General features: G+C 40.0%; 1 protein-coding gene across 12 annotated transcripts in view; it reads left to right on the top strand.

Moving 5' to 3' along the window:
* Positions 1-26691, top strand: part of PDLIM5 (PDZ and LIM domain 5) — a 128558-nt gene that overhangs the window by 52812 nt on the left and 49055 nt on the right. For 9 of the 12 annotated variants that reach the window (XM_075751591.1, XM_075751593.1, XM_075751590.1 and 6 more), the window contains exons 4-7: positions 17917-17959; positions 19360-19787; positions 24746-24918; positions 26366-26402. In XM_075751591.1, the coding sequence (XP_075607706.1) occupies positions 17917-17959; positions 19360-19787; positions 24746-24918; positions 26366-26402 (681 nt within the window). The remainder of the gene's footprint in view (positions 1-17916; positions 17960-19359; positions 19788-24745; positions 24919-26365; positions 26403-26691) is intronic. The other 3 variants (XM_075751592.1, XM_075751597.1, XM_075751599.1) reach the window with 1 other exon arrangement.

Here is a 26691-nt window from a genome sequence, read left to right as displayed (position 1 = left end):
TACTTATTTTTACATTTTGGTGATGATTTAACTCTGCTTTGAACTGTTAAATAATATTTAGGTTTTGGAGTGCACACAGGTTTCACTTTCCAAAGAAGTTCCCTATAAGAAAATAAAATTGTAAGAAAGGTGCGCTCTTGGATGCTCTGGTGCAAAACACACCATAGAGTTTCATTGCCCTGCAAAACAGACCTGAGAGTTTCATCTTTTAATGCTGCTGTTAGTTCAGTATTAGCAGTAAAATCCAGCTTTGCCTGGTGGTTGAATGACAAAGGGCTTGCATATATATTGATTTTTACATTCCCATCACCGCCTCACATTTTACGATAGGACGTGTTTTGGCTTGATGCTGAATAGGATGTGTTTCTGTGGTGGTGTTCTGGTCTGAACACTAAGCCTGAAAAATAATAAGAGAATTGAAAAACTGTAGGGATTGCTTTGTCTTAGAGGAGTGTATTGGATCAGTGAACCTGTTATTCTGGTATCCAGACCCGTTGTGGCTGGTACCTGATGATTCAGCAGAGGAGGGGGGGTGAGAAGTAAACCATACCTTTGTAACCCCTGCATGGTGAAAACCTGGGTGCTTACACAAGAGATGTGGGTTTGATTAACATAAACACTTGTAACTAATAATTAAATTGGGGTCTTGTGGGCGTTGTTTCATATATCTATCAACATGAGTCTTGTCCCAGACAGGCTGACAACATCAAGATGCTTGTGCTGTGTGCAGATGGAAAGTATTTTCCCACATTGATTTTTTTTTTCTTCCTTTTTTAAATTTTACCTTCCTCTAGATTTTTGCACATTGTATCCTCACTTTCACCTAGTTCATGGTGAGTTGTTCAGGGGGAAAAACAGTCAGTTTCTTTACCCACTTCTGTGCACCTTTTCCACTTTTGGCAGAGTCTGATTTGAGCCTTTGTCAACTTTTGTGATTCGAGACCTGAGCTGGGAAGTCTTGAGGATTCACCTGACACTTCAGTTTAGTCACAACTGAGTCCTTATACCCACCCTGCCACCACCTCTGAAAAAAAGTGCACTTTGCAGTTACTTGTGTGCACTCTTTCATTCATGGAGATGCAGCAATTTCTAGTCTGAAGGACTTTGGTTCCCAGCTGGGGCAGAGCCCCAGAAGACATGCTTTTCTCCTGACCTTGTGGTGCTCCTGGTAGAGCTCGTCTGTGTTTGATCCTGTGCCAAAAAAGTGCACGGAAAGAAAAATTTCTCTTCTTTCCTGCGATGAGTAAGGAGGTTTGAGAGACCCTAGCTCAGCTTTATAAAGGTTTTGAACTGCCCTTTTAACCTGCTGCACTTCTTCGGTGCGCAGCACAATCCTCCTCTGTCTTGCATGTGACCTGGCACCGCCGGCTGCTGCTGGAGATGTCAGATGTTTGTTCTCCCCAACCCCGAGGCAGCTAATCGATACAAGGGAAGCGTTTGATACTGCCAATTTTGGAGAGCTACGAGAAGTGGGAATCTAGATATAAAGATGAGAGCAGAGGGGGTGGAGCAAGAGGGAAACAATTGTCGGAAAGAATATTATGTTTCTAAGCATGAGGAAGCATTTAAGGAAAGGTAGTGTGACTTTTAGCAGAAAAAGGAAAAGAAATATCAAACGTGGGAAAAATACAGCGAAAATGATGCAGCATATCCTCAGCACAGAGATGTTAGTGTTGGCTCATATTGCTGAATGACCATCTCCTGCAAAAATACAAGATGCCTTTGCTTCTGATCCATGAGAGTTTAAAAACAAAACCAGTAGCAATAAATGTATAGGGATGGAATGAAAAAAAATTAAGAGAAATACTGCAAATATCTCCAGAACACTTTGGGTAGTAATTTGCTCGCCTAAAAATTTGGGCAGGCTTGCTCGCTTGGCTTAGATGCTTAAAACAACTCGTGTAGCTACAGTGGAGGGGTTGTGCCTCCTTGAACCAGAACTGAACCTGGATTTATTTATTTATTTTTACTTAATGACATCTACTTCTCTTATAAACTGAGTGAATTATTCTTATTCTTGCTTATTTTCTCACTTTAGGCTTAATTGCACTTGATTCTAACAAAGTGCTTGGCACATACTTTGTAAAACGTTGGCGCAAGTTTAGGCTTTAGCTTTTTTCCAGCATTCTTGTGGACTGTGTAAGCTGAGCAGTCTGTCTGTTAAAATGAAATTTGCAAATGATTTCAATCTCTTACATTTAAATTCATAACAGATTTATATGCTTTCATATTTTGGGATCTTCAGTATTCCTCTTAACACCTTAGAACTTTTAAGCTTATATCTGCTGAGTATTTTCCCCCATGGTTTTGGCAAGCTTTAATTTCCTAATATTTCTAATTCTTACCAAGATACAACTAAAATAATACTTTAAAAAAAAAACAACAAACAAGCCCCCCAAAAAACCCGCAACAAAAAAAAAGGCAAACAAAATCAACCATGAAGGTTGGATAAGTTATTTCTATGTGGGTGTGGCTGAGCATAAAATCTTCCAAAATAAAAAAAAAAAGTGGCATTTGAGAGGTTATAAGCCAATATCTGAGACACAAACTTTATAGAGAGTTTATGTCGGCAGGTGACACTGCTTTTAAGCTAGTATTTGATGTTGGTTTCTGTTTGGAATGAAGTCTTCACCAGGCGATTAAATGGGTTTTCTGAGTCGTGATTGTTTTGGGGATCTTGCTTTTTTTGGCCTAGTTTGTTTGCATTGAAGTTGTGACTGATGGCTGCCGTACATCTTGGCAGAAGGGAATGAATTATAGAAATAATGTGAGCTTTTAACACTCACTTAATGTCTTTTGGAGGGAAAATGACCAAACCCAGGGTAGTTAGTCTATTAACCATGTAGTATTCTTTCTCACTACTAAGCTTCTATGTGAAAAATGGAATGTGGAATACATTCCTAAAATGTATTGCAGAGTTTAGGAAGCCAAAGTTTTAATGAGCACAGTGACTTCAGAGATAACTAATGCTTCTCGATTACTAACAGATTATTTTTCCTTTACATACAAAGCCACTCCACATGAGCAGACTATAAGTTTCAGTGACACATGGAGTCACTAAAATACACGTACGGGGCTAAGTATAATGTGTAACAGTTTTTGCAAATACAGAAACGTGTAATATTTTCCACTCAAGGCCTCTCAAGTACGGAAATTTATAAGTGTGCCTGCTGTCGATAGTGATCTCGGAGTCCCTTGGCCAAAAGAGTTGCCAGTTATCTCCTTTCCAAATGTTGGAAGGAAGGTGATGGCTCAACAAGTCAGTCGTTTTCCACAAAGTCTTGTTAACCCATAAGGGACCACCCCATGAATGTGTAAGCAAATGCTAGGACTAATGGGGTTGTTCGTATTGCATTTCTTGGAGCTGCCTACAAAGGAGCAATGTTGATAAACTAAATTATAAAGAGAGTGTGGTTGTGGGATTTTTGTATCTATTGCGCTTGGCTGGAGGAGAAAGCTCCTGGTGCAATTTGAGCGAGTTGGAGCAAGGGCGGGCTGAAGTTCCCCTTGTGGCAGGGCTGCTGGGCTAAGGTGACACGGTGTCGTGAATGGATATCTTGGGCTTACATGGAATTTGGGTCAAAATCAAATTTCAGGACAACTGAGGGTAAAAAACACTGTAAAAAAAAAACAGAAAAAAATCATTATTAAATCTCAAGTTATCATTTAGAAAGTACATTGGTAGGAAATGGGACTGGAGAGAAGATAATTAGATGTCTCATGTAAGTGAAAACTGCTTCCTAGCCACTTCTGTGAAAAGCTCTTAGGGTTGGGCGTGTTTTTTACAATCCGGATAAATTTCAGAACTAATATTTTAAACTAACGAATAAAATCTATGGGTGACTCTTTTTAATGAAAACAAATTATCCTTACTTACGTTAGCTGTTAAGTATTTTAGTGACACAGAATGTAGTTGTCACAAATAGTAAAGCACAAATCCGCTTACAGATTCTGCTATGTGAAATGCATAGAGGTGAGTGGAGGTAGCATGTCAGTGCTAAAATTAATAATAGAGCAATTTAGTGTTATTGTTGATCACTTCAAAGGGGTGGATGGAAGTTGGAGAAATCAGAACTACATTTTACATAATCATAAGGTGGTATAATGTGGTGGAGACTTAATCTTGGTAGTGAGGATTGATTCCTAACTTGTGTGTTGATTTATTTTTATACTAGACATAACAAATGCATTTTGGATTAAAATACAATTCTAAAGTTTTGAATTTTTCTTGATGTGGAGGAAAAAAGTTTCTTTGTTTAATGAGAAGGACTTAATCTGCTGTTAAATATCATTGAGCCTGAGGCATAGCACAGCCTTCCTGGAGAAGCATATAATACCTTGCAGGGCTGGACCTGAAGTGTTTCTGCCATAAGCCAGTACTGAGCAGACACAGCACATCTTCAATAAAGATCTGAATAAAGGACACTGTGAAACTATTCCTTTTGTTTTCCTTTTCTTTCTTTTGCAAAGAGAGATGGAGAAGGTTGAGCTTGCTATGTGGCTTTGTCTGAGGATGTAATTTCATGGCAAATTTTTATTTGAAAGCTATACCTTTGATTTTGATCATGGATATTTTTCTTGGCTGAGGTGGGTGGGTTTTCTCCTCTCCCCCCCCCCCCCCCCCCCCCAATGTATTAGCATCAGAGAATGTCTCCTTGTTAAGATGAGATGTGATGAATAGCTGCACACTGCGGGTGAGGCCAGAAGGAAGTATGGGGGTGAGCTGGAGTAATTGCAAACATTAGATATTTACTCTTGACAACCCTATTCATTGTATAATTGGCCCAAATGATTTTATTCTTAAAAATGCTAAGAATTCATCTGATCCTTCTCATGATGCACTGTGTTCCTGCTGTTTGGTTTTGTGGGGTTTTTTCTAAACACCCTGGAAGACTTCCCTCATGATGAATCACCAAATCATTAAGTTACGTCTTGACATTTTCAGCTTTTTTTTTTTTTTTTGTCTGCCTATCAGAGTGGATTTGGGGGTGGGAGTGGGGTTTTTTGTGCGTGGGGTGTTTTTTTTTTCGCCATAGAGTATTTTGGGTTGGAAAGGACCTCAAAGATCATCTAGTTGTCCTGTGTAACCGGTGGCAACTTGGCATTCACAGTCTCAGGTGACACTTTTCTACCCATTTCTGATTTGGCCTGTGCAACCCATCCAATACCTTTTTTGAAAGTTCAGGGGCTTGTTAGTAAATTGTGGTGCCATTGACCTTGCATGCTTATTTTTAAGCTGTGTCCATAGTTATTGGGTGAAAGATGTAAGGAAACAATGTGAAGTTGGCCACAGTTTATCTTCACTTCTTAAAATAACAGATACCTCAGAGAGTGGCATGATCTTTAGTGACCTTTTAATTCTGTTGGCACACATTGAAATAGCCAGCTGGGGCATCACAGGCAAACTTCATTTTTTGAAGCTTTGCAGATACCATTTTAATGCCAAACTTGTGAGCAGCAAAATAATGCATTTATATATAGATTAAACTCGCAGTAATCAGAAGTGCCTCACAACACATGCCAGTAATTGTGAACAGCTGCATTAGAACAATGCAGCTGTTAAAACTCCTCCACACCCCAGAATACATGTATTTGTCTGGTCCAAATATTACTCATGGGTATATCTGTATGCTTTTTTTTTTTGAGGATACAGAGAATCATTTGGGATGCATTCATTTGAGGAAATAAGTCCTTGATTATATTCTGTCAAAGGAGTAGAAGGTATAAGCAGACTCACAGGCATTTGACAAAATAATCCAACCCCATTCTTACACAGCAAACGAACAGTATCTTGCCCTGAGGATCTTTGCTTTGGTGTCTGAAAACAAGCATCGCTGTAAAAAAAGTTGTGTGGTGTTTGTGTGTGTGGTGTCTAATACATTGCTGTGCTACCTCCTTGCAGGCTTTAGCTGTATCTGCAAAATACGCCGTGCTTCTACAGACATACCTAATCCTCTGTTTCAGCTTGGTTCCTGTTCTTGGTATGCTGTGTTTGGCTGCTTGTTACTCTAGAGGGGGAAGAAAATGCCTGGCCGAATCTTGAGCGAGTTTACAAGGGAGTAGGCAAGAGTATGGAAGGGCAGGGCACTCGGATGTGTCGACGCAAGCTGTCCGCCTCTGTGCGTTAGGACAGCTCTCTGGCCCTTTTCCATGGAGTCAGCAATCTAGGCTCTGCGAGGCATTTGTTAAAAGAGGTAATGTTAAGTTTAGATATGGAAGAACTACTGTTTTTTTTTTTTTCCTTTTCTCAGAAGAATTGCTCCTCTCTATGGGTAATAAATTACTTCTCAGATTTTGCCCACTCTATACTAGCTACAGTCATTGAGTTAGAGCAAGCCCGGCCCGCATGGACGGTCTGAAAGAGTCACCACATTTGATACACTGAAAAAATGAGACCCTTTAAATTGCACGTACCAGCAACTTAATCCAGCAACTCAACAGGATTTTATGTGGTAAGAGGGTATGAAAATTTCAAAGATCTCCTCCCCAAGTAATTGACCCCCAAGTAATTGAACCCAAGGTTGACAGGCATCAGCTCTCAACTGTGACAACATCTTTTTAGTGTCTTGGGTGGGATATTTGTGTTAAGAAATATATAATGTTAGTCATAGGGCCCAGACGGCAGAGGTGAATTACTTGATCACTTTCTTTCTGTGTTTGTTTTCCTACAAATTGCTTCACTTTACATTTCTTTATATAGCCAGGGGTATTTGTTTTGTACTTGTTACTTTAAAAACATTAAAGGTAGGATGATTAATTAAAGATAAATATGAGAAAATTGAAGGTGACTTAATCATTATGCCGTAACAAACCAGTAGCAAAATGAGGACAAGAATTTTGGGGGTGCTCTAGCCTCTTCCAGCATGCCAGTGCATAGCAATAAAAATTATTGGTAGTAACAGCCAGTGTTATTCTGTGCCTGTTGCTGAGGCTTGTTTCGTGCCAGTGAGTGTTTGAGGACTGGAACATAAAGTTGGAGAAATTCTTTCGCCATGATGGAAACCAGTCTTGTCATCATCGTTGTCATCGTGCTGTCTGTGTCTTGTTTTCCCCTTGGGGTTTTTATTAGAGGAAGCCATCAGTGACCTCAGAATCAACTGCAGAAAGTTATGTCATACAAAGGAGACCAAGAGCAAAGCTGTCAAGGTCTCGAACTAGGAAAACCAGGGGAAGCCCGTGCTTCTGTGTGAGGAGGTTCATTTTGGAAGCCTGATGTGCTTTGTGTGCACTGTAATTTCCTAAAGAATGCAGCAGCACAGATTTGATTTTGACTGCATTACCAATTTACAAACAGCCTGATTAAAAACTTCTTGATGCTGGTGTGACCGTAATGTTTGTAGTGCTTTGGGACACTGATCAATATTTTTTTTTTACTTCCCGGTATTAGTTATGTAAAGAAAGGTGTTAGCAGGAAGATACCAGAAAGTCAAGAAAACGATGACTCTCTGCAAATGTTAGCCAAAACTTTCTTGCCGCTGCTTTTGAGTCTCCAAGGCTAGTGTTAAGTCCAATGGACATTGAATTCAATAGTTTAATGAGACTGCCAGAAAGACAGCGAGCTTGAATAATAGTTGTTTGACCCAAGTCCAAAAGTTTTCTGATCAAAAAGTTTCTAAAGCACTGTTGGTTTACTTCCCAGAACCTGAAGTAGCCTTGGGATTTGGCAGTTGTTCGGCAGTCATGCGTGAGCAGTGGTGCTTCCTGCGCTCCTGGCCAAGTCTAGATAAATGGAAAAGCTTGCATTTTGGAAAGTTGAAGCATTTCTTAGAATATGTCTCTTCTTACCTGTGAATTTGAATAGTATGTGAATATACTTGAGAGTGAAACTTTTGACCCCTTTTTCAGAAAATGTGGAGGATTGTATGTCATATATATTATCCGGATTGTGTGACATGCTTAATGGCATTTATTTCAAATCTTCTTTTGAAAATTGACTTAGTCTTGCTCCTATTATGTGAAGAGAATAATTTTGACTGTTCTCTCTACTCTGGGTTCCCTGTGCCTCAAAACCTGGTACTGTACAGGCAGCTCACCTGACCCAATGATGCCCAAGTCCATCTTACCTCAGTCTGCTGTATAATCCGTGTCATTTTTTCGTTCATAAACACTCATTATCTCATTGTTTGGGTGCCACAAGTGATGTTACTTGTCTCTATTTACACTTTTGTTTTCAGATACAGAATATGCCCCACACCTGTTGCTTTCCTTTGAAAAGCACATCTCTTGGGCATGCACGGTTTATGATGCTAACTTGCAGGCATTCTTTAATTATAAAAGGGTATGTGATGATCTGTCAAGGGACAGTTGTCTCTAAATGGATTAAAAGAAGCTTACATGGTTTAAAATTGGGCTGTGCCCTTCATATACTGAAAATAGTTCAAGTTAGCTTGAACTGGCTAAATAATGTGAGGGTTTAGTACCTCTGCAGGTAACTGTATAGTTTCTTGATTTCAGATAGTAACTTTTGCACCTCTGAATGTAAAGAACAGGGAAAAAACCCCAAGGTAAACATGCAAACTAAACAGTGTTGTTTAATAAACTGTTCCTAAGCATCAGCCCACAGGAAAGAATGAGACGCTGTTTTAAATAAAACCTGTCCTCTGCCATGCAAGATCATCTCTCAGCTGTTGAGAATCAAAATTGCAGTGTCCTGACTCATCAATAGGGCTCTTAATACCATCCTCTAGTAAAGAGTGGAAAGAGAATAAGTTAATGTTTGGCTGTTTTAGAAAATAATTGTCTTCCCAAAAGTTAGTGGTAGTATCACAAAAGCAAAACAGCATAAGAAAGATGGTATTTTTGGTATTGCTGGGAAAAGCAGGCATGTTTTCAGGTATACAGGATTTTCTAGAGCAAACAAAGCCAAATACAAGTTGAGAGCCACTGCTGCAAGTTTAACTAGATATGTATCTGTTGCACCACCTAATAAAAAGGTAAGTGGTACCTGCAGAGTTGAGTGTCTATTAATAGCTGAACTGCACAGCTGTACTGTTTTGGGGGCTGCTTTTTTTTTTGCCCAGATTTTGAAAAATTACTGCCTTTGAAAAATTGCAGCGTATTGTCAGTAGAAAGTCATGTCTGTGGCACAGAACCACAAAACCCCATGAGGTAATAAAAACACATACTGTGCCTGTTACACATTGCTCACTTACTTTCATCTTGCTTTATAGGCGAAGTAATGTTTGCAGCATTGTGAAAAATCTCACCAGGTTTTGTCACTGTCAGATGTTTTGCATCAGTGATTAGTTGCCCGCAAAAGCAGTTAATTGCTTCGTGTGCTGTGAATGTTATCCCCTACGTATTTTGAGCTGAGGAGGGTAAAAGCTACTTTTTCTAATGCTAGACTGTGGGAAGGGAAAACTCTTTAGTTAGCTGGATCGCCCAGAGTCAGATGGGATTATTAATTTTTCTCTTCTTTCACAGTTGTTGCAAACAAGAGAAGAATTGCAGCACTCTGCTTTATGCACCTTTACTTAATCAGTGTTAGAGTTTCCAGTATAATTAGTTCCTTGGCCAGTTTATTGACTACTATTAACTATTTGAGATCACTGCTGCTTTTCGATCTTTCTTGCTTAGCTTTTGCAGTAAACAAAATAATTTCCAGCTGCAGCTCGTACTCTGGTAGTTGCTCTTTGACTTCCCTTTCACTTCAAGGTGAGGTGAGACCTGTTGGCCAGGCTAACTTGAGGTCTTCTAGATGCAATAGTTGGAGGTTTTCTTATGAGACTTCTTTTAAATTGAAGTTGTTGGATATCTAAAGCTATAGTAGACAGCCATGTTGAGACATAAATAGCTTTTCTCAACACGTTAGACCTGCAATACATCCTGCTAAGCCAGTGACCTTACAGATATAAACATATAAACAATACATGGAAATGATAAAGGGCAACAAAAGTTGAGGACCTGTAGTGGAAAAGTTAACTTCTGGCAACTGCACGTTCATTGAACTGATCCTGTAATAATTCTGTGATGTGGTTTATAGTGCTTCAGCTCTGCTGTCCACAGTTACCACCACCTGTGGTGATGTCCCCTTTGGGGACAGCCTGGGGGAGCCCCTCTAAACACAGCTGCAATGAAGATGGGTGCAGGTAGGTGCTGGCTGCAGTGTCCCTGTGGTCGCCATCCTTGCGGCAGCTTGCCAGCCAGGCCCCGGCCTCGTGCACCTCGAGGGTGGGTGTTCATCCCTTCCTGCTGGGGTGGCGTACGAGGGAGGAAAGAGGTGTCTGAGGGGCTGGATGGGAAGGAGAACCTGCTCATTTGGTGGTGGGTCATGCTCAGGAGTCAGACAAATGCGTAATGGTATTCCTGACCTTAATTGGAAAGAATTAAAGCCATAGCATATCCTGTTAAAATGGTCAGAGTTAACCCTTTTTAATATATTTAGCATCATGTTTCTTTATTGGTGACTTCTGCCATGTCTCTGGCTTTTCTGGACCAGCCTGAGGCTCAGCAATTTTCCTGACAGCCCTGCAGTTGCGGCAGGCTCTCTGCATGTCCATGTGGTTGAGACGATGTGCAGCTCCAAACACCGCAGATGAAAATTCAGAAGTTGTAGTATTAGGTTGCTCATATTGTTCCCGTATCATCATAAGTCAGTAAGAAGCCGGAGTTTGTGAGGAAGCAGCTGGGATTTGGCCAAAGATGCCTGGGCAGTGCTTCTGGCTGGGGTCTGGGTGGGTGACACTGCTTCCCATACTGGTGGCCTGATGAATAAGGACAAGGGTCTTCTTTGTTACTGCTGTCTGACACCTCGGAAACAGGTTTTGTCTCGTTTGGTTAACTATGCTTCCACTACATTTCTTGAAGCTGTGGATGGGTGAGCTGCTTTGTAGAGGAGGAATGTGCTGAGCTCCCATAAGAAGTAAAATATAATAATCTAATGGTTCTCTAAATTGACAGATTCTTCATTTGAGAGAAAAAATATTGATAGAAATACTCATTCCCAAGCATGCACTTAAGGGGAAAAAAATAAAAATCCCAAATAAGGATATGTTGGGGATTGGGGAGCTGTTTGTCATGAATTCCCAGCTGAAACAGATATGACAGCACTTTCAAGCTTAATCGAGCTGTGTTTTAGACAAAGGACGTAATTTGAACATTAGTCACCATATTGTGGAAAGCACTGGAAAAAATAATTTAGTGTTTAGTTTTGAATTTCCTAAATTATAACCTAGATTTGATGACAGACTGAAGTCAGCATAAAGTTGAGCATTTTTTTTTTTTTGAGGGCTTTGAAGGACTGACTAGGTCTGCAAGTCATTTAAACCTATGCTTTCCATTAAGAATGGATATTTTTAAAAGCTAGCTTGCTGTGTTAGAATTAGTATCTAAGAAGCACGTCTTCAGAAAGTCAAGTGTATAGATTCCACATTATTAAAAGCTAGGGTATAGTTGTTTTGTCTTATTTAACTTATGTGGATACTGTTATTTGGCAAGACAACTTTAGGGAAGCTTAAAGAAAAGATCAGTTTATAATGAGGCATAACTGATAGAAATAACTACCATCACTGAAGATAATGTATAAGCAGGTCTTATATACAAGCCGTTAGTTCTCCTGTCGCTTGTGAGTAGCCAAGCAGTGGCAAGATGGGATTCCTGCCTGCCCAACTCCATCGTTTAGGCATGCTGAGCAACCACTTGTACGTAGGCTGCTTTATAACTTTTCCAGGACAACCTGGCAGTGATCTGCCACGTGGGGTTGTAAGGCACTGGCCATACGTGGTACTGGGAAGCTTTACCTGTCTGGGCTCTGACTGGGGGAGTCACGGGCAGGTACAGACAGATGTGCCCCCTCATCCAGTGGTGGTCAGACGCATGGGCTCTCCAGGTTTCTAAACCTTCTGCCTTTATGGGAGAGAGAGGCATGTTTTTAAAAGTCTCTGGCAGTCAGAAGGTAAGTGAGATAAATTCCATGGTATTTTTTTTCCTTAGCTTTTTGTTTGGTTTTTGGTTTTGCCTTAATAGAATAAAATATTATCTGCCTGCACTTAAACTCTCTTTACAAATGCATTCGGTAGGGTTGCCACAGACCACAGGAATGAGACTATGAGCAGTGGTTGCCTTTGGGAGGTCTTGAAAACAACTAATCCTTTCTGGGTAGGAATACCAAAGCAGAGGGCAGCTTGTTTCTCTCCTAAAATGTCAGTACTGTTTATTTTAACACATAATGATGAAATCCCAAACCTTATTTAAATTTAAGAAGGGGGCCCTACATTTAATTTGGCCAACTATCAAATAGCCAATAAAGCAAGAACATAATTTTTCTTGCTTTTACCTGACGCAGTGCTTCATCGTAATCTGGTGTGCTGGGGGAGTGCACGATGTGAGGATGTAAAGGTATTACGTAGTGTATACCAAATGAAAAATGCTGACATGCACGTTATATTAATTGTTATAATTAATCTGTCTTTAAACTTACTGAAAACGTAGAATCTGTTGAGAGTGACTCATGAGCTAATATTCCCAGGCTAACTATAATGAAGTAAGGTGTTAAGTATTATCTTGAGGTACTGTTCTGTCAAGAAATAAATACCAATATTCTCAGCATACTCCATTAAATATACCTCATCAAAGGGCGTGAAGCCCAAAAGTTGTAAGCTGTTTAAAGAGGCTCATCTGACTGAAGAAATCCTTTTCTGAGATTTCACAAACAAAGGGAGCATCCACAGAAACTCTTTCCAATATTTTGTTAATGCTGAGACGACTGTCTCTCACACTGTTTGCACTTTAATGTTTGAATTATCATGAGTTTACAGCCTGTATTTTGTAGGACAACAGGAGAAAGAGTGTATTTTTAACGTAAGAATTAGTTTTCAGAATGAGATGTTTGTACCAAGACCTCTTGGAGATGTATGGTATCTGAAATGCCGTTATGCATCCCATCTTCTCTCTCGTGTATCACTGGTTTGAAGTTACCATTTGCTCCATTAAGCAGGCGGTCAGTGCTGAAGTCTGCGTTGTTTAACTGTAATTGACATTTCTGTATTTGTCATAATTTGGTATGCTCAACAAAATGAGAACTGACATACCAAACTAGAACAAAGAGAATGACCTAAGAAATAAAATGTTGTTGACAGCCATCTCTTGGTATGTTAGCAAGCACGGTGACCAGAGTATAGATTTGAAAACATTACTGTGTTTGTTAAGGAGCAAAAAAGAGTATTCTCATTTTTTGCAATGACTGCAACGGATTCCAGCTCTCACTGAGTAGTCCTTAATGATAATTTTGCTACCTCTGCCTTGCCGTGCACTGGGGTGTGCGCAGGTTTGTAGTCTCAAGGCCATGTGTGCTAGTGATGGCAAGATTGATGAAGCACTGATTTACCGACTGGTGTGCCCGGGGCAGTGTGTATGTTTCTACAAAACTGTGGGGTACGTACGTATGTTATATTAGTGTATGTAAGGCAACCATTTCTGATGGTGTATAAGTTGCAACAAGAAGCAAGCTTAAGAATGTATTTGCTTTTCTATTGTTGCGAGCCAGAACAAGGTTGGTAAGAAATGAATTATGTCTGTGATAAAGGGCTTAGATCTAAGGAAAAAAGAAATATATTTGGATCATTCTTTTTTCTGTGCTTTAAATTACATCTGCATTTGTTTTCATTCAGATAACCCCTAGTGAAAGTCATGGCTTGTTATATGTTAAGCGTTTTCTGCTTGTCATCTTTTTTCGTGAGTTGGCTAATTTATGAAAAGCAAAGGCATTTAGTTTTCTGCCCTGTCAACTGACTGCTCTCAGAAATAAAATGCAGAAAACGAACAGAACTGGAGACTGTAATGGCAAAACCACTAAAAGATCAGGTTTTCGGAAGGAAGATCTGACCAGTGGCTTTTCAGGGATGTAGCATCTGCTGCCAGAAACCATATCCTGATTGACCAGCTAGGGAAGAGGAGTTAGTTTTGAAAATGAGGGCTGGGAAACATTCCTTCCTTTCTTCCTTCCTCCTCTTAGAAAGGTTCAGTTCAGAACAACAAATACAATTGTGTGGCAAATCTTCCAGCCTTGACTTTGTTTCAGCAATGAAAGTTTTGTAGCTTCTTCTTGTTGTATCTCACAGTACAGTTTGAGCAATCCTTTAAATTGGAGATACAAAAATCCCAAATGCAATACCTGTGTTAATATGGGTACTGTGTGCTCCCCTTGTTTGCAGAGGTGCTCATAAACGCCATTACCTTCTTGGGATTTTTTCCATTGAGTTCAGCATCTGCTTTTTAGCTTATGAGTATAATATAGTGCCTTCGTCAAGGGGCAGAAGAACTGGGGATGGTGGCACTTGAAATGGAATTCAGAGGAGACATGAGTCTGAAACATCTTTTGGATTTTTAGATTCAGTGAAGCTTTAGGGATTTATTGAATGAGGGTTTGGGCCTCTGTTGTGTGGTGATATAGACAGGACAGCTGAGACTTGTCCAAAAAATCCTGCTTTGCATGGAATTTACTTCCATAATGCTAGTTATTGAGATTACAGCGTTTTCATTGATAGTCTTTAGAGATGGCTTATCAATTGTACTTAGTGAAGAAGCATGAAATACTGTAGCTTTACCTGTAATAATGGGGTTTCCAACATATTAGTAATTATGGAAGGATTCTGTTATATTGCTATTGTCTCTTTATGGGTGAAATACTTGGAAAGAGAATGAAAAAAAGGAGAATTTGAAGAATGACTAGTTTTTGCTGGGCATCTTGCTCAGAGCAGAGAGCAGACCGATGCATTTTCCTAATAAGGCTGCACTGGAAGTTGGAATGTTTTGAATTACATTAAATGTCACAGAAGCATTCATCAGAGAGGAATGGCTTGTGGTATGTTTAGAGAGCAAATTTGATCATGTTTGGTCGAAATGAACTGTTTACACAGGCTAAGTATAGCTTTTTTTTCTGAAAGAACGAACGGCTTGAATGGAGAAGCCTGTGCAAAACCTTCGTGCGCTTTCATTTTCAGTATTAGGCTGTCAGTAAGTGATGGCGGCTATTTTCGTTGTCTATAATAATTTGTAAGAAGCTCAAAACTGTAACCGTTTGCCAAGGTCTTTTGTGTGCGTTGTTTATAGTAAGCGTTTATAGTGAGCTTTTATGTCTTTGCTTTGTATGTTATTGAAAATATTGCTTAAACTGATATACTGAACTGCTGGTTTTAAATCATTCAGAAAATACCCTGCTTCAAGCCATCCTGCTTTTCTAGTACGTAGTAACAGAGCAAATGTGTCATCTCATTTTGAAAGCCTTTATCATCAGTTATTCACACATTCAACGTGACCAAACCAGCATGAAATTGTAAGGGGTTTAATTGCTAGGTGGCAAGTGAAGTACTAACAGCTAAGAAAATGTACAAGAGTCTGCAGTTTAATTACTTTTTTTTTTTTTGCTATGCAATTTGGTAGTATCTATCAGAATTCCAAAGGAAGTATTTTCTTAAATGTATGTGTTGGACATGTTTTGCTTTTCAGCTTGAAGTGCGCGTTACCTTTTGTACTGTCTTGTCTAACCACTATGCATTCTTCACATTCAGATCTTGGTGGCTCAGTTTGCTGGGTGAGCATTTTCTTTATACGATACAGGATAATTCACAGATTTTTAGGCTGATTATGGTCTGAAGTCAACAAGGCCAAGTTAAACTGTTTGAAGTATGTCTGGGACACTCAAATTTATGTCCTTGTTTCAAGTATGTTTGAGGGAAATAAAGTAATGTTATGCTGTCTGAGTCCAATATTAAAAGAGCATTGGGAGCAGTTCAGTTATCGAGCCTTTTTTTTCCACCCTTTTTTCCTCTTTATTTTTGTATCATATTTTTGAAGATGAATTTTGTAAGAGTCTGTCTTCAGATCATCTGGAAATAGTGGTTTGAAATCACTTTTGCTCAATGCTGTATTGATGAATGCAGAACAATCTCATCCATTGCAAACTGAAATTGGATTATTTTGTAGAAACAAAAAGAATTAAGTATGTTCCTTGTATAAGACTGAAACTTCATGGTCCAGCATTAGCAAAGAGGTTTTGTTTCTCAAGCATGAAATATGGTAGTTGACTTCAATAATGGATGTCTTTCTATTTCTTACTGTTATATTAGCTTAATAAATACACAAGACGTTCCAAGTTTCTTTCTTAAAAAAAAAAACAACTCTATCTAAGATATGGAGAGAGATGCATGTTTCCTTCTAACTCTGGTCTTAAAAAAGAAAGAAAAGCTTCCATATGTGTTGGCATTTTTTTTTTTACTTCTTGTTGCTTTTGTTGCTGCAAACTGACAACTTTGCAATTAGGAGTGATTAATGATGCACCCCAGCGCTTTGAAGGGCCGGAGGTCAGTCTACTCATAGGCTGCACACTCTGTGGGAAAGAGGGGGACGGACCTGTTCCTCAGAGCAGACAAAACCCTCTCTCTGTTGGGAATTCCTGTTGATGCGGACATAACGTCTGTCAGCAGCAATGCACAAATGGTGAAGGCGAAGTGTAGAAGATGATCTTCTCATGCCATGGGTTTTTTTTCCTATTTTGTTGTTTTCTCCTGCCAACATAGCGTGTGGATTATATGTATCTCCCTTTTTGTAAGCTAGCTACTGAACATGCAGCAGGATTGCTGTTGCAGGAGTCTGATGAGCCCTGAGGGCCAAATAGCTTTGAGGGAAGAAATAAACATTTTGAATGTAATTAGTGTTTTATCAAAAAAAAAAAAGGTTAAATGGGCCAAGTGTGCCTATTTCAAATCTAACTCTACATGTTTTCCTGGTATAAAATAGAGAAGCTGGTGTATACAATGGAGGTGTTTTAATTAAATTGTAGCCTCTGTTAGCTGACCTCCAATTAAACAAACCTTTTTCCCTCCCTGGCAAATTATCTTTTGGGAAATGAGAATCTGGCTTCAGTTCTTCAAAACCCTATTTAGAAGATTGGTCAGAAATTGGGATTGTGTGATCTCAGGCAGGATATGATTGCTGGGTCCTGGATCGTTAAGGTTGCCAGCTTTTCTGAGCAGCTACCAAATATGGCCAGAAATGTTTTGAAATGTGGCAAGAAGCCACTTTTCTACAGAAACAGCAAGAAAAGACTCAAGTGCATCAGAAGCAATGTTTGCAGACAAAATGTCAGTGTGTCAGATTTTTTTGTTGTGGTTTTTTTCTTTTTTTGAAATTTTGTGTGTGTATGTGTATTTTTTGCACATATGTATGTGCAGATCTGAAAAAAACCCCCACAACAAAAACCAATTAAGTGAGCTGTCTTTACCTGTAACACAATGCCAGTTCCACTTTAGGTTTAACAAAATCTGTCAATTCTGTATCTTTTTCATCCTTTCCGTTGTGATACTTCCTTTTCTTCCCCCCACCCCGCAATAGTTTCAATTCACCCATTGTTTGGAAGAATTTTTTTTTTTTGCCATCTACTGTGGAGTTCAAGTGATGTTAACCTTACCTTTGAAGACCACAGACTGTGCACAGTTTCTGTATTATTTAACTTGCTAAGTCCTTCAGAAGGAATTTTGTTGTTGTTGTTCGAAAAGGCAGCTTTCTGTTTTAAGCCTAAATAAAGATTACGTGCTGTTTAAAATGCAGTTTATCTGACCAGAGCTTTTGAGTTATGTGACAATTTCTTACGAAAGGATGGAAAACAATAAGCAAATTGGAGCTGAAGTCTCCTAACTGGTGATAGGGTATTATGAATTTATAAATCAAATAGTACTTGGTGATAGATGCTAGAGTTCCCCTAATGTTGTATCTGGATAAATTAATCCAGTTTGGTTTTGCCTTTTCCTTGTATTAACAACAATGTTGTAGGTTTAACTAGAATACTTCTCGTTACCCTTTGAGTAAACGAAATGAAATATTTATATATCTGTGGGTGGATGTGGTGAGTTGGAAGAAGAAAATGCTTAAACATTAAAAAGCTTTGTTTTTACAATTATGTGTATGTTTTTCCTCTTCCAGAGTGGCTTCTGTAACAAAACCTGATCTTGTTCATGTAACAAAGGTATGTTTATCATCACAACCAAGAAATGTAGCATGTTGCACTAACTATTACCCATCTGTCAAATCCTGCTGTTGATAAGCACTGTCATTCAAACTTTCCTTTTAATATAACATGCTTGATTTCAATGTGTGACGTCAAGAGTATCGCAGCATTGGAATCTTTGAGTGGTTTCCCCTCCCCCTCCAAAAAAAAAAAAAAAAAAGAATTGAGAGACCTGGCAAATTATTATTAAAACAAGTTAATAAATGTTATGTTCCAACTCTTGGAACATTTTTTAAAAAGATATTGCTGAAGTTTTTCCTCTGTTCCCCAGATAGAAACAGTAGTAGGTTTTTTTGGTAGTGGGGTGGGTTTTTAGTTATTTTGTTTGTGGGGTTTTTTGGTTTGGGGGGTTTTTGTTTGTGGTTTTTTTTTTTTTTTTTTTAATGGGCACTGAAGTCTTCCTTTGTATTTGAAAGAAGCTTACCTAAATGTCAGAGTTTCAGAGAACAATTTCCCTCACTTTCCTTAGAGCCCTGGGGAATGATTTGTTCTCAACTTTTTCTGATGTTATGTTCTCAAACAGTAGTTTCAACCCCCCTTTCTTCAAAAGAGGGCTGTGTGCACACCTGAAAATGCTTATAAATGGCCTGTACTTGAAAATCCTCTCCAGCAGATATAAATACTGTATAGTATATTACTGTTCTGCTGACTGCGATTTGAAAGGCCACAGCTTGGGAACTACCATGTTTAAAACATAGCTCCCAGGGAAAAGAAGGGGGGGGGGGACAACCACAAACCACCCAAAAACCCTGTTTTTTTGAGCGTTTTGATCTGGCAAGGGTATATGAAGACGTTGGGGCACGTTGATGGAATACAACTGGAAAAGCTCACTGAGTCCCAAACACTGGCCTCTAATGAATGAGCTTCAGGGCTCTGGTTCCACTCCTAAGGGCCCTGTCAACAGATCGATATATACAGCGTGCATGTGTACGCATACATGCCATTTGTGTATGGGGAACGTGCATATCTCAAATTGGGTTTGAGAGGTGGAATGTGGATTTTCATAAAAACTACTAATTCTTCCACATGAGTTACCCAATGGGTTTTGCAATAGAGCAGTTGTTCAGTTTGTCTTGAATTTGATTTCTGGGGTGTCTCTTTTGGATATGATGAGGAGTTAGCATCATCGATTTCATATTGATTGTGCATGCTTGGATCGGTGCCTTTCCTAAAGCGCATGGCTCGGGTTTTTTCCATACACTTCACAGCTGCAGTCTCGGTATAGCTGGCTTCTGTGCTTCTTCGTTTCATGCTAGGCGGGCTCTCTCCTCTGAGAGCAACAAAAATACCTGCTGAGGAATGTGCATGCGTTTGGCGTGGTTTTGTGTGTTTCTTTTTTGTTTTTTCATCTCGCATAGGGAGAACCTACAGAAGTAGTTAAGCCTGTGCCCATTGCCTCTGCTGTTGCACCCAAAGTCACTGCCACGGCGAGCGTGGCTTACAATAAGACACCGAGGCCGTTTGGAGCCGTAACCTCTTCCAAAGTCACCTCCATCCCATCACCATCCTCAGCCTTCACCCCAGCCCAGGTGGCGGCTCCGTCCCCGCCGGCGCCTGCCGCCCCGGCCCCGTTTGCTGCACCCGGACTGCATGTTAACGCCAAGCCTAACGCTGAGCAGTGGTCGCCCGCGCCGAGCGCTGCTAAACCTGCAGTTAATGTTCCACGGCAGCCCGCCGCGCACAATGCCGCCCCGAGCGCCTCTGCCGGCGACGGCGCCCAGGATGTAGCCGAGGGGCCGCGACGAGGATTCAGAGAAAACCAGGGGGAGAGTAAACAGCAAAATGGGTAGGTGGGATTTTTTTTTGCTGTGAGGGTCTTTCCTCGCAGGAAAAAAGCTGGGCTTGTTTAAGGGCTAAGTAAAACACAGCTTGGAGGAGTTGTTTAAATCTCAGAAGCAAATCTCTGAGGAAGGACTCGCATCTTAAAAAGGATGCCTCCAAGTGCCAAGCCAGACTTTCAGTGATGATTTTTCACACTGAGGAGTGACTTTATATCAATTTATAGAGTGTCACAGCTAAATTGAATCAGGACCACAAAATGCTTTACATGATTGGTTGTATCACGATGGGTTCTGGACCTTACAACAAGCCCGGTATTAATTTTGATGTCTGTGTCTTACTGTGTATTTTGACTCCTGATACGGTGACTGAAAGCAGCAGGCACTCAAAAATGCAGAGCAGTGTGTCAAGAAGGGTCGCTGGGTGTTGCGATGGCCAGGAATGAGATGCTCTGAAAGACCAACCGTGGCCCTGGCAGGACTGGTGAAGAAAGGTCCCAGGAGGAAGGCAAAGGAACAGGTGTTGCATTACTTCTCTGCACAATGCATGGGAAACTAAGGTGTGTGCAAGAAAGCTGCGGGGTTGAGCAGATTTTTTTGTGGCATTATAATGTAAATACCTCAACTTCAAATGTTGCCTCTACCCTAAAAAGGCAACGCAGAATTAAAATTTGAGTCATTTCCATATTAAAATAACTGTTTATGTTAAAGTGGATATCGGAGCCCTAGTGTTTAAGTGACTGTAAGGCAGCATAAAAGGATTATATTATATCAGGTGTAGCATGTAAACAATAGATTAGTAAATTAAACTGAGCCCAGCAGCAATGCTGGGCACTCGGACCTGCACCACTACCCTGTTTCGGCAGTGCGCTTTTGGCCAGGGCCTCCTCAGGCTCTTCCAGAAATTCCTGGGCAGGGCTCGGGAGCTGCAGCGCCCTGGGGACTGGTTCCCAGTGGCTTCTGTGCCGCAGGGAGAGGAGGAGGCTGGGTGCGAGTGGTCCCATGCCAGTTGGCCTCCCTCCCCAGCAGCAGTGTCCAGCGGATAGAGTTAAGTAGTAAAAAGGGCAGGAGGGGAACTGTAGGTTTCTCTTGGATCTTAGGAATGTAAAACCTGGGCTTAAAACCTAAAAGCTGTGGTTACTCTTTCCCATCCCTCAAAGGAAAGGGGCTAGAGGAATAGAAATGGTGCCTCTCTCCTCTCTGATATTTTCGCAGTGTGTGAAGAACCCTACAGAATGGTAAACATCTACGTCAACTAAAGTACAGAATAAATTGCAGTTTCGGACAAGCTTCGCGTGGAGGGGGAAAACTTCCTTAGGTACCTATTCCCTTTATATTGCAGTACGAATATTTTCCATATGTGGACTCGCATAATGGAGTCCATATGTATTTTATATCACACCGTTGTCATGGTAACTTCCAGCCCTTTCTTAAACAGCTGGTGGCAGGAGTCCACACTGCATAGAAGCAGGATGAAATCTGGAGATCCCAAGGATTTGCTCTCAGTGCTGGTAGACTTGTTGAATACACATTGGCAAACTGTCTCTATCTTTCCAGGAATGCTGTTTTAGCAAATCCTATGCAAGGAGTACTCAAAAGCAGCAATTAGTACTGAAAAAGAAGTACAATAGCAACAAAATTAAGTCTCCTGGAAGGAAGTGCTGCAGGCGTAGAGTAAGCACTTGACAATCAAGATAGGATGACTGGGCGAGCGCTGTTCCACAGTTAGGGGCTGAATAATACCGACTGAAGAGTATCGCAGCTGACAAGTGAAGAAATCCCTGTCTCCTTGCCAACCTTGCAGATCTAGTTTGGGAAAGCTTGAAAACATTTAGAGCTGTAAAAAGCTACTATATTTTGCTTTTTGCCATCTTTCTTACCATAGCGTGTTTGGGCTGTCTAACTGTCTTGCAGTCCTAAGGTAGGAAACAAAACCAAGCAAACAAAAACCCTGAAGTGACTATATTGGTCTGCTGCTACACTACTTACTTAGAAAAACTACATTTCTACAACGATGCTTAGCTGTCCCCCCATTTAAAGTGGAATCAATGGCATTTCTGAAATATCAGAAATGTTGAAGTTTAGCATAATTGATCAGTTCGAAAGAAATTCCATTTTGCTTCTGTGTTTTGTATTATTCCTTTTCTCAAAAAAAAAAAAAAGCAGCTTGTATCTTGTTCATAGATAGCACTGCTGAGCAAATGCAGTTCTTCAGATATGCTCCTTGTTGTATTCAGAATTTCCTCCCTTCCTCCTGGCTCCCCTCAAACCATATTCAAGATACAAACTATTTGCCTTCACTTCAGGATGGGGAAGGAAGTTTCGTTTCCCTTGTTTAGTCTTGGCTTAGAAAGCAAGCAATTTGCCTTCACTACACTGCATGCAATTATGCATTTATCAAGACCTTCTTGCCAACTCTTGCATGAAAATGTGCCTGCTGCTTAAAACAGGTAAGATGTTCACAGACTTCACTCAATTTAAGCTCAGCTGGGCTAAATTTTTCCCTTGTAGGTTCTCTTGATGATTGTAAGTTTGACTTACGTGATATATGGATTTACCAGAGATTGGATTTGGAAACTCCTGTAATATTTCAAAAATCAAAGAATGTATTAACACATCAAATGCTTTTTTTCCCTTGCAGATAACAACAGTGACAAAGTTAGTATCGACAGCACTGGAGTTGAATTATGGTCGTTTTTCCTGTTGGAATAACCAGCATGTATTCTTGTTTTGCAAAATTACAGCTCTTACAGAGCTTTATATTTAAATTTTGCAAAACAGCTTCAGCTTTTCTTAGTAACTTCTTAGCGTAGTAAATGGTTTTGTCTGCATTGGACATGATGTGATCTTGCTTTTCACTGTGTTAAATTTTGCAGCGTGCTTTTATGCCACAAAACGTTTGTGTGGTGTTTGTGTGTATTGATAAATACTTGGTGCGCCTATGGCTAATTGGTGTTAGTAATACAACTAGCAAATGGTGAATTACAGTATAAAAGCAAAAAATTATTTGAGGACTATGGAATGAAGGGCCAGATACAGAATTCGTGCAACAAAAGTAAGAGTAACGTCCATATACCGTGATTTGTATATGTTAGGGATGATAAATATGATCGAGGTTTTATTGTCTTTTTCTCCCCTTGCCTTGAGGCTGAGTTCCGGGACAGACTGTCTTGTTGGGTTTTCCTTTGTCTCTGGCACCACCTTGTTGCCTCAATGAGTCATTACCAGCAGACTCTTAAGCCCTAAAAAAGGGACCGGTAGGATCCACAACAAGAGAAGTCAGCAGGATGTTTTGTTTATAATACCACTTTCAACAAATGTGAAAGACTACTTATTTCGCTGTGGTAGTTGCTAGCATGCAGTCGACTGCATGTAAATAATTACATTTCCGTATAGTTCTACACCTTTAATTACTACTTTAATTTTCAGATTTTATTTTTGCTATTAACTGTTTTGATGCTTTACTTCATTTTTCTCTGTACTTCTCATACTCCATCCTGCAAATACCACTGGTTTTATTTCTATACCCCTCCCTCTTTTAGTAACCTTGATAGGTACGTGTATCTTACTAACACTGTGTGTCAGTAAATGCAATCTTTTGCTATCATTTTGTATGATACCTTTCACATCATTCTTTTAAGTATTAAATATTCTTTTAAGCTTAAGTATTTACTAATGCATTCCACTGAATGGGTGAATTCTTACTTGTTCATGATTAATATTTTATATCATTCGCATTCATATTTTCCACTTTTCTTTACCAGAAACACTTTGGACATTAAAAATATAGTGGGATGTGGTGGCAAAAATGGAAGTGACTTTTAAAGGGATTTTTTGGTAGAATTATTATGTCTTAGGAGCTAGTTTTTCACAGTTAATCTCCTGTAAAGTATGTAAAAATAAATGTATGTTTAAAGGGTCTGAAAGATTAATGCTCTAGGATAATGAGTGTAGGCTTCAGGAGTAATGCACATAGCATGAATCTTCTATTATTTATTCCTAAACTGATTAGTGCCGTTACAGGTTGTCTATATCAGTTACCAAAAGCAAAGTTTTAAACCCCTATATTCTTGCAAGTCTCTTAGCACAGGGATTGATAGCACATGAAGGCTACTGTGCGGAAAATTTCCCCACTTCTTTGACTTTCAGAGAGGGTGTGAAGCATCAATATCTTCCCGTTGTGCTCCAGAACGTCACCAGCTACGCTTTCTAATGGGCTGGTGCTGATCCAGGCTTTGCCAGCTGAAGACAACTTGGTGGTACTGGGTGGCCGATGCGCACAGCTAGTGCTTCGCCCCTTGTGAACGAAGGGGGAAATTTGTCTGGGGTACCTTATCTGAACTAGGTAGATGGCCCTGCTTTACCAGAACAAACAAATCCCCCTCTTATTCCTGTAAGGAAATTGCTGTGAGCTTAAATATGGGGGTTCTGCGCGACGGTTTTGGTAGTAGAATGAGAATATCACTATTAATTGGGTTTCAGTGCCAAATTGAAATTAAGTTCACAAAACTTAATTCAATAGAATAATTATGTGCACTTCTGTTTCAACTTTCTGACTTTATTTCCTTTTTTTTCTTCTTTTTCTCCTTTTCCTGTTCATGCTGGGAACCTTTCTCTTGCTGTCTTACTCTGTCACCTCCAAGGAAAAACCCACCGAAACGGTAAAGGTTTTAACCTGTAAATGTCTCAATAATACTGTCTCTTACTGTTTCAAATGTTCCAGCAGTGAAATAAGGAAAAATGTTTCAGTCAAGTTAGAGTAATTATAAACCTGTGTTTGGTTCAGAGAACTGGATCTGTGTTCAGGTGTGCCTATAGAACTCACTGCTGCACATCTGCATCCAAACACAGAAGCTGCCTTTAAACACGGTGAAAAGTCACGGTTCTGCCCGTGTCTTTGTAGCTACCCCAACGCAGGTGGTCTCGGAAGCTTTTCGCTCACTGCTCTCTCCTCTCCTTGACGCAGCCCCCCGCGGAAGCACATTGTGGATACCTATACGGAGTTTTACCACACACCCACCCACAGCGATGCCAGCAAGAAGCGACTGATTGAAGACACTGAAGACTGGCATCCCCGGACAGGCACCACCCAGTCCCGCTCTTTCCGCATCCTTGCCCAAATCACCGGCACTGATCATAGTGAGTAGTTTGACGTAAACAAAATTAAAGTAATGGCCGCGGACAGATAGATGTTTTTAAAATATTTTTGTAAAACTCCTGCAATTGCTAAATAGCTCAGGACATACACATTACTGGACATCATTCCCGATTGAGTTGAATATTAATGCATTCTAGATAAATCTTAAAATTTCCATTTCTACTCCCAAAGATGTTGGCAAATATCTATTTGTTTTTTCATTCCCCTCCTGTATCATGGCGACATTCCTGTTCAAATTTAATGCTTCAGAAAGATTAAGATGTTTTCAGGCATGTAGAAAATCTTTGACAGTGATACAAAAGTATGTGATCTGCAATGATTTAACCAATCAGAAACATAAATCCATAGTTCCTCAGTTTATTCCCAGGGCATGTTTCCATCCTCTGCTTATGCTATAGTGTTGTGATTATATGTTCTGTGAACTAGAACAGATGATGCAGAGAAGGTCATTCCCAGTCATATAATTAATGATAAAACTTCAATTTCATATTATGCTGTCAGTTGTAATTCTTTGGCTGAGATCTGTAATGTTGTGTAAAAGCCATCAGAAGTGCCATCTGGAGATTTGAGCTCAGTCATATTGAGACTGAGGCAGCTGATGTAGCGGTGATTATTTCATTCTTCTGCTTTTCACAGCTAGTGCTACAATAAAGAAGGCAGTGAGAAAGTAGGACCCCGTCTCTGCGGGCAGATTTGATTAAATCAACTATCAGTTCTCTGGCAGAATTACTCTAGAAACTAATGATGACATAAGGATTATTGTCAATGTATGATAAATATTCTGAACTTGGACAGTTACCTGATTGTTTTGTGGTCCTGCATTGTGCTAGTCCATTAATGGATCATTGTCTATCTTTGGATTCTCTTCATTAATCCTTGTAAGGGCAGAATATGAGACCTGAACATCAACTAACATGTCATCCAGTACTGATGAATTCATCATGTCAACAAATGCTGTAAGAAAGTGTCTGCAACTAGATTTGCCAAACTTAGTCAGGGCTGGGAACTGACATTATCTCATGTGCAGTCCTCTAGCACCTTGATGGGTCACAGCCTGGCTGCAGACAGACAGTTGGATTATCACCCGATATAAACCCACTGGATATTCGTCCAAAAGAAGTGCCTCCCAATTTCCATTCACCTTCTCCTTCTCAACTCGTCTTTCTCAATGCTAATGTGGAGCGTGGGCCAAAGGAGAGGGCAGAGACCAGCAGAGCCACCTTTCAGCAATCCTGCTGGCAAAGGGGCTCTTGAAGGTTATAGACATACCCCATTTCCATCGGGGCATATTTGGAATCGATGAGTCCTAATGAGCCTTGTTGTAATTTCCTGCTGTGGTGAATGCATTGGCACAGGAGAGGATCTCAGTGTGCAGTGGTACAGTGCCTTTACCGCCTTAGAAAATAAAATTTTTCTGCTTTCTTACAGTGAAAGAACCAGAACATGAAGCTGCGAAGAAGACTAAGTGAGTTGATGTTTTACGTTTATATTACTTTAATATTTTGCATGTCTTAATTCTTAACTGTGATAGCGTTTGGTGCATTTGTGTGACATCTGGGTGTTTTTAAAATGTTGCTGCTTTTTTTGCCTTCTACTTCAGCATGTGAAAATCAAGATAAAAATCAAAATATTTCCTTATAGACCAACCTTTTTAAATCTGTTGGTGCAGTCCAGTGTTAATGTTTGTGCAGGAGTTTGAGATGTTCCATAAACTTGGACTGGTTTGGTTTTCTGTGCGAGGTCAGTTTGTCGAT

This window comes from Balearica regulorum, chromosome 4, assembly GCF_011004875.1.
Source record: "Balearica regulorum gibbericeps isolate bBalReg1 chromosome 4, bBalReg1.pri, whole genome shotgun sequence".
NCBI classification, from domain to species: Eukaryota; Metazoa; Chordata; class Aves; order Gruiformes; family Gruidae; genus Balearica; species Balearica regulorum.
Note: the sequence above shows the minus strand (reverse complement) of the source record. Positions and strands in the feature narration are given on the sequence as shown.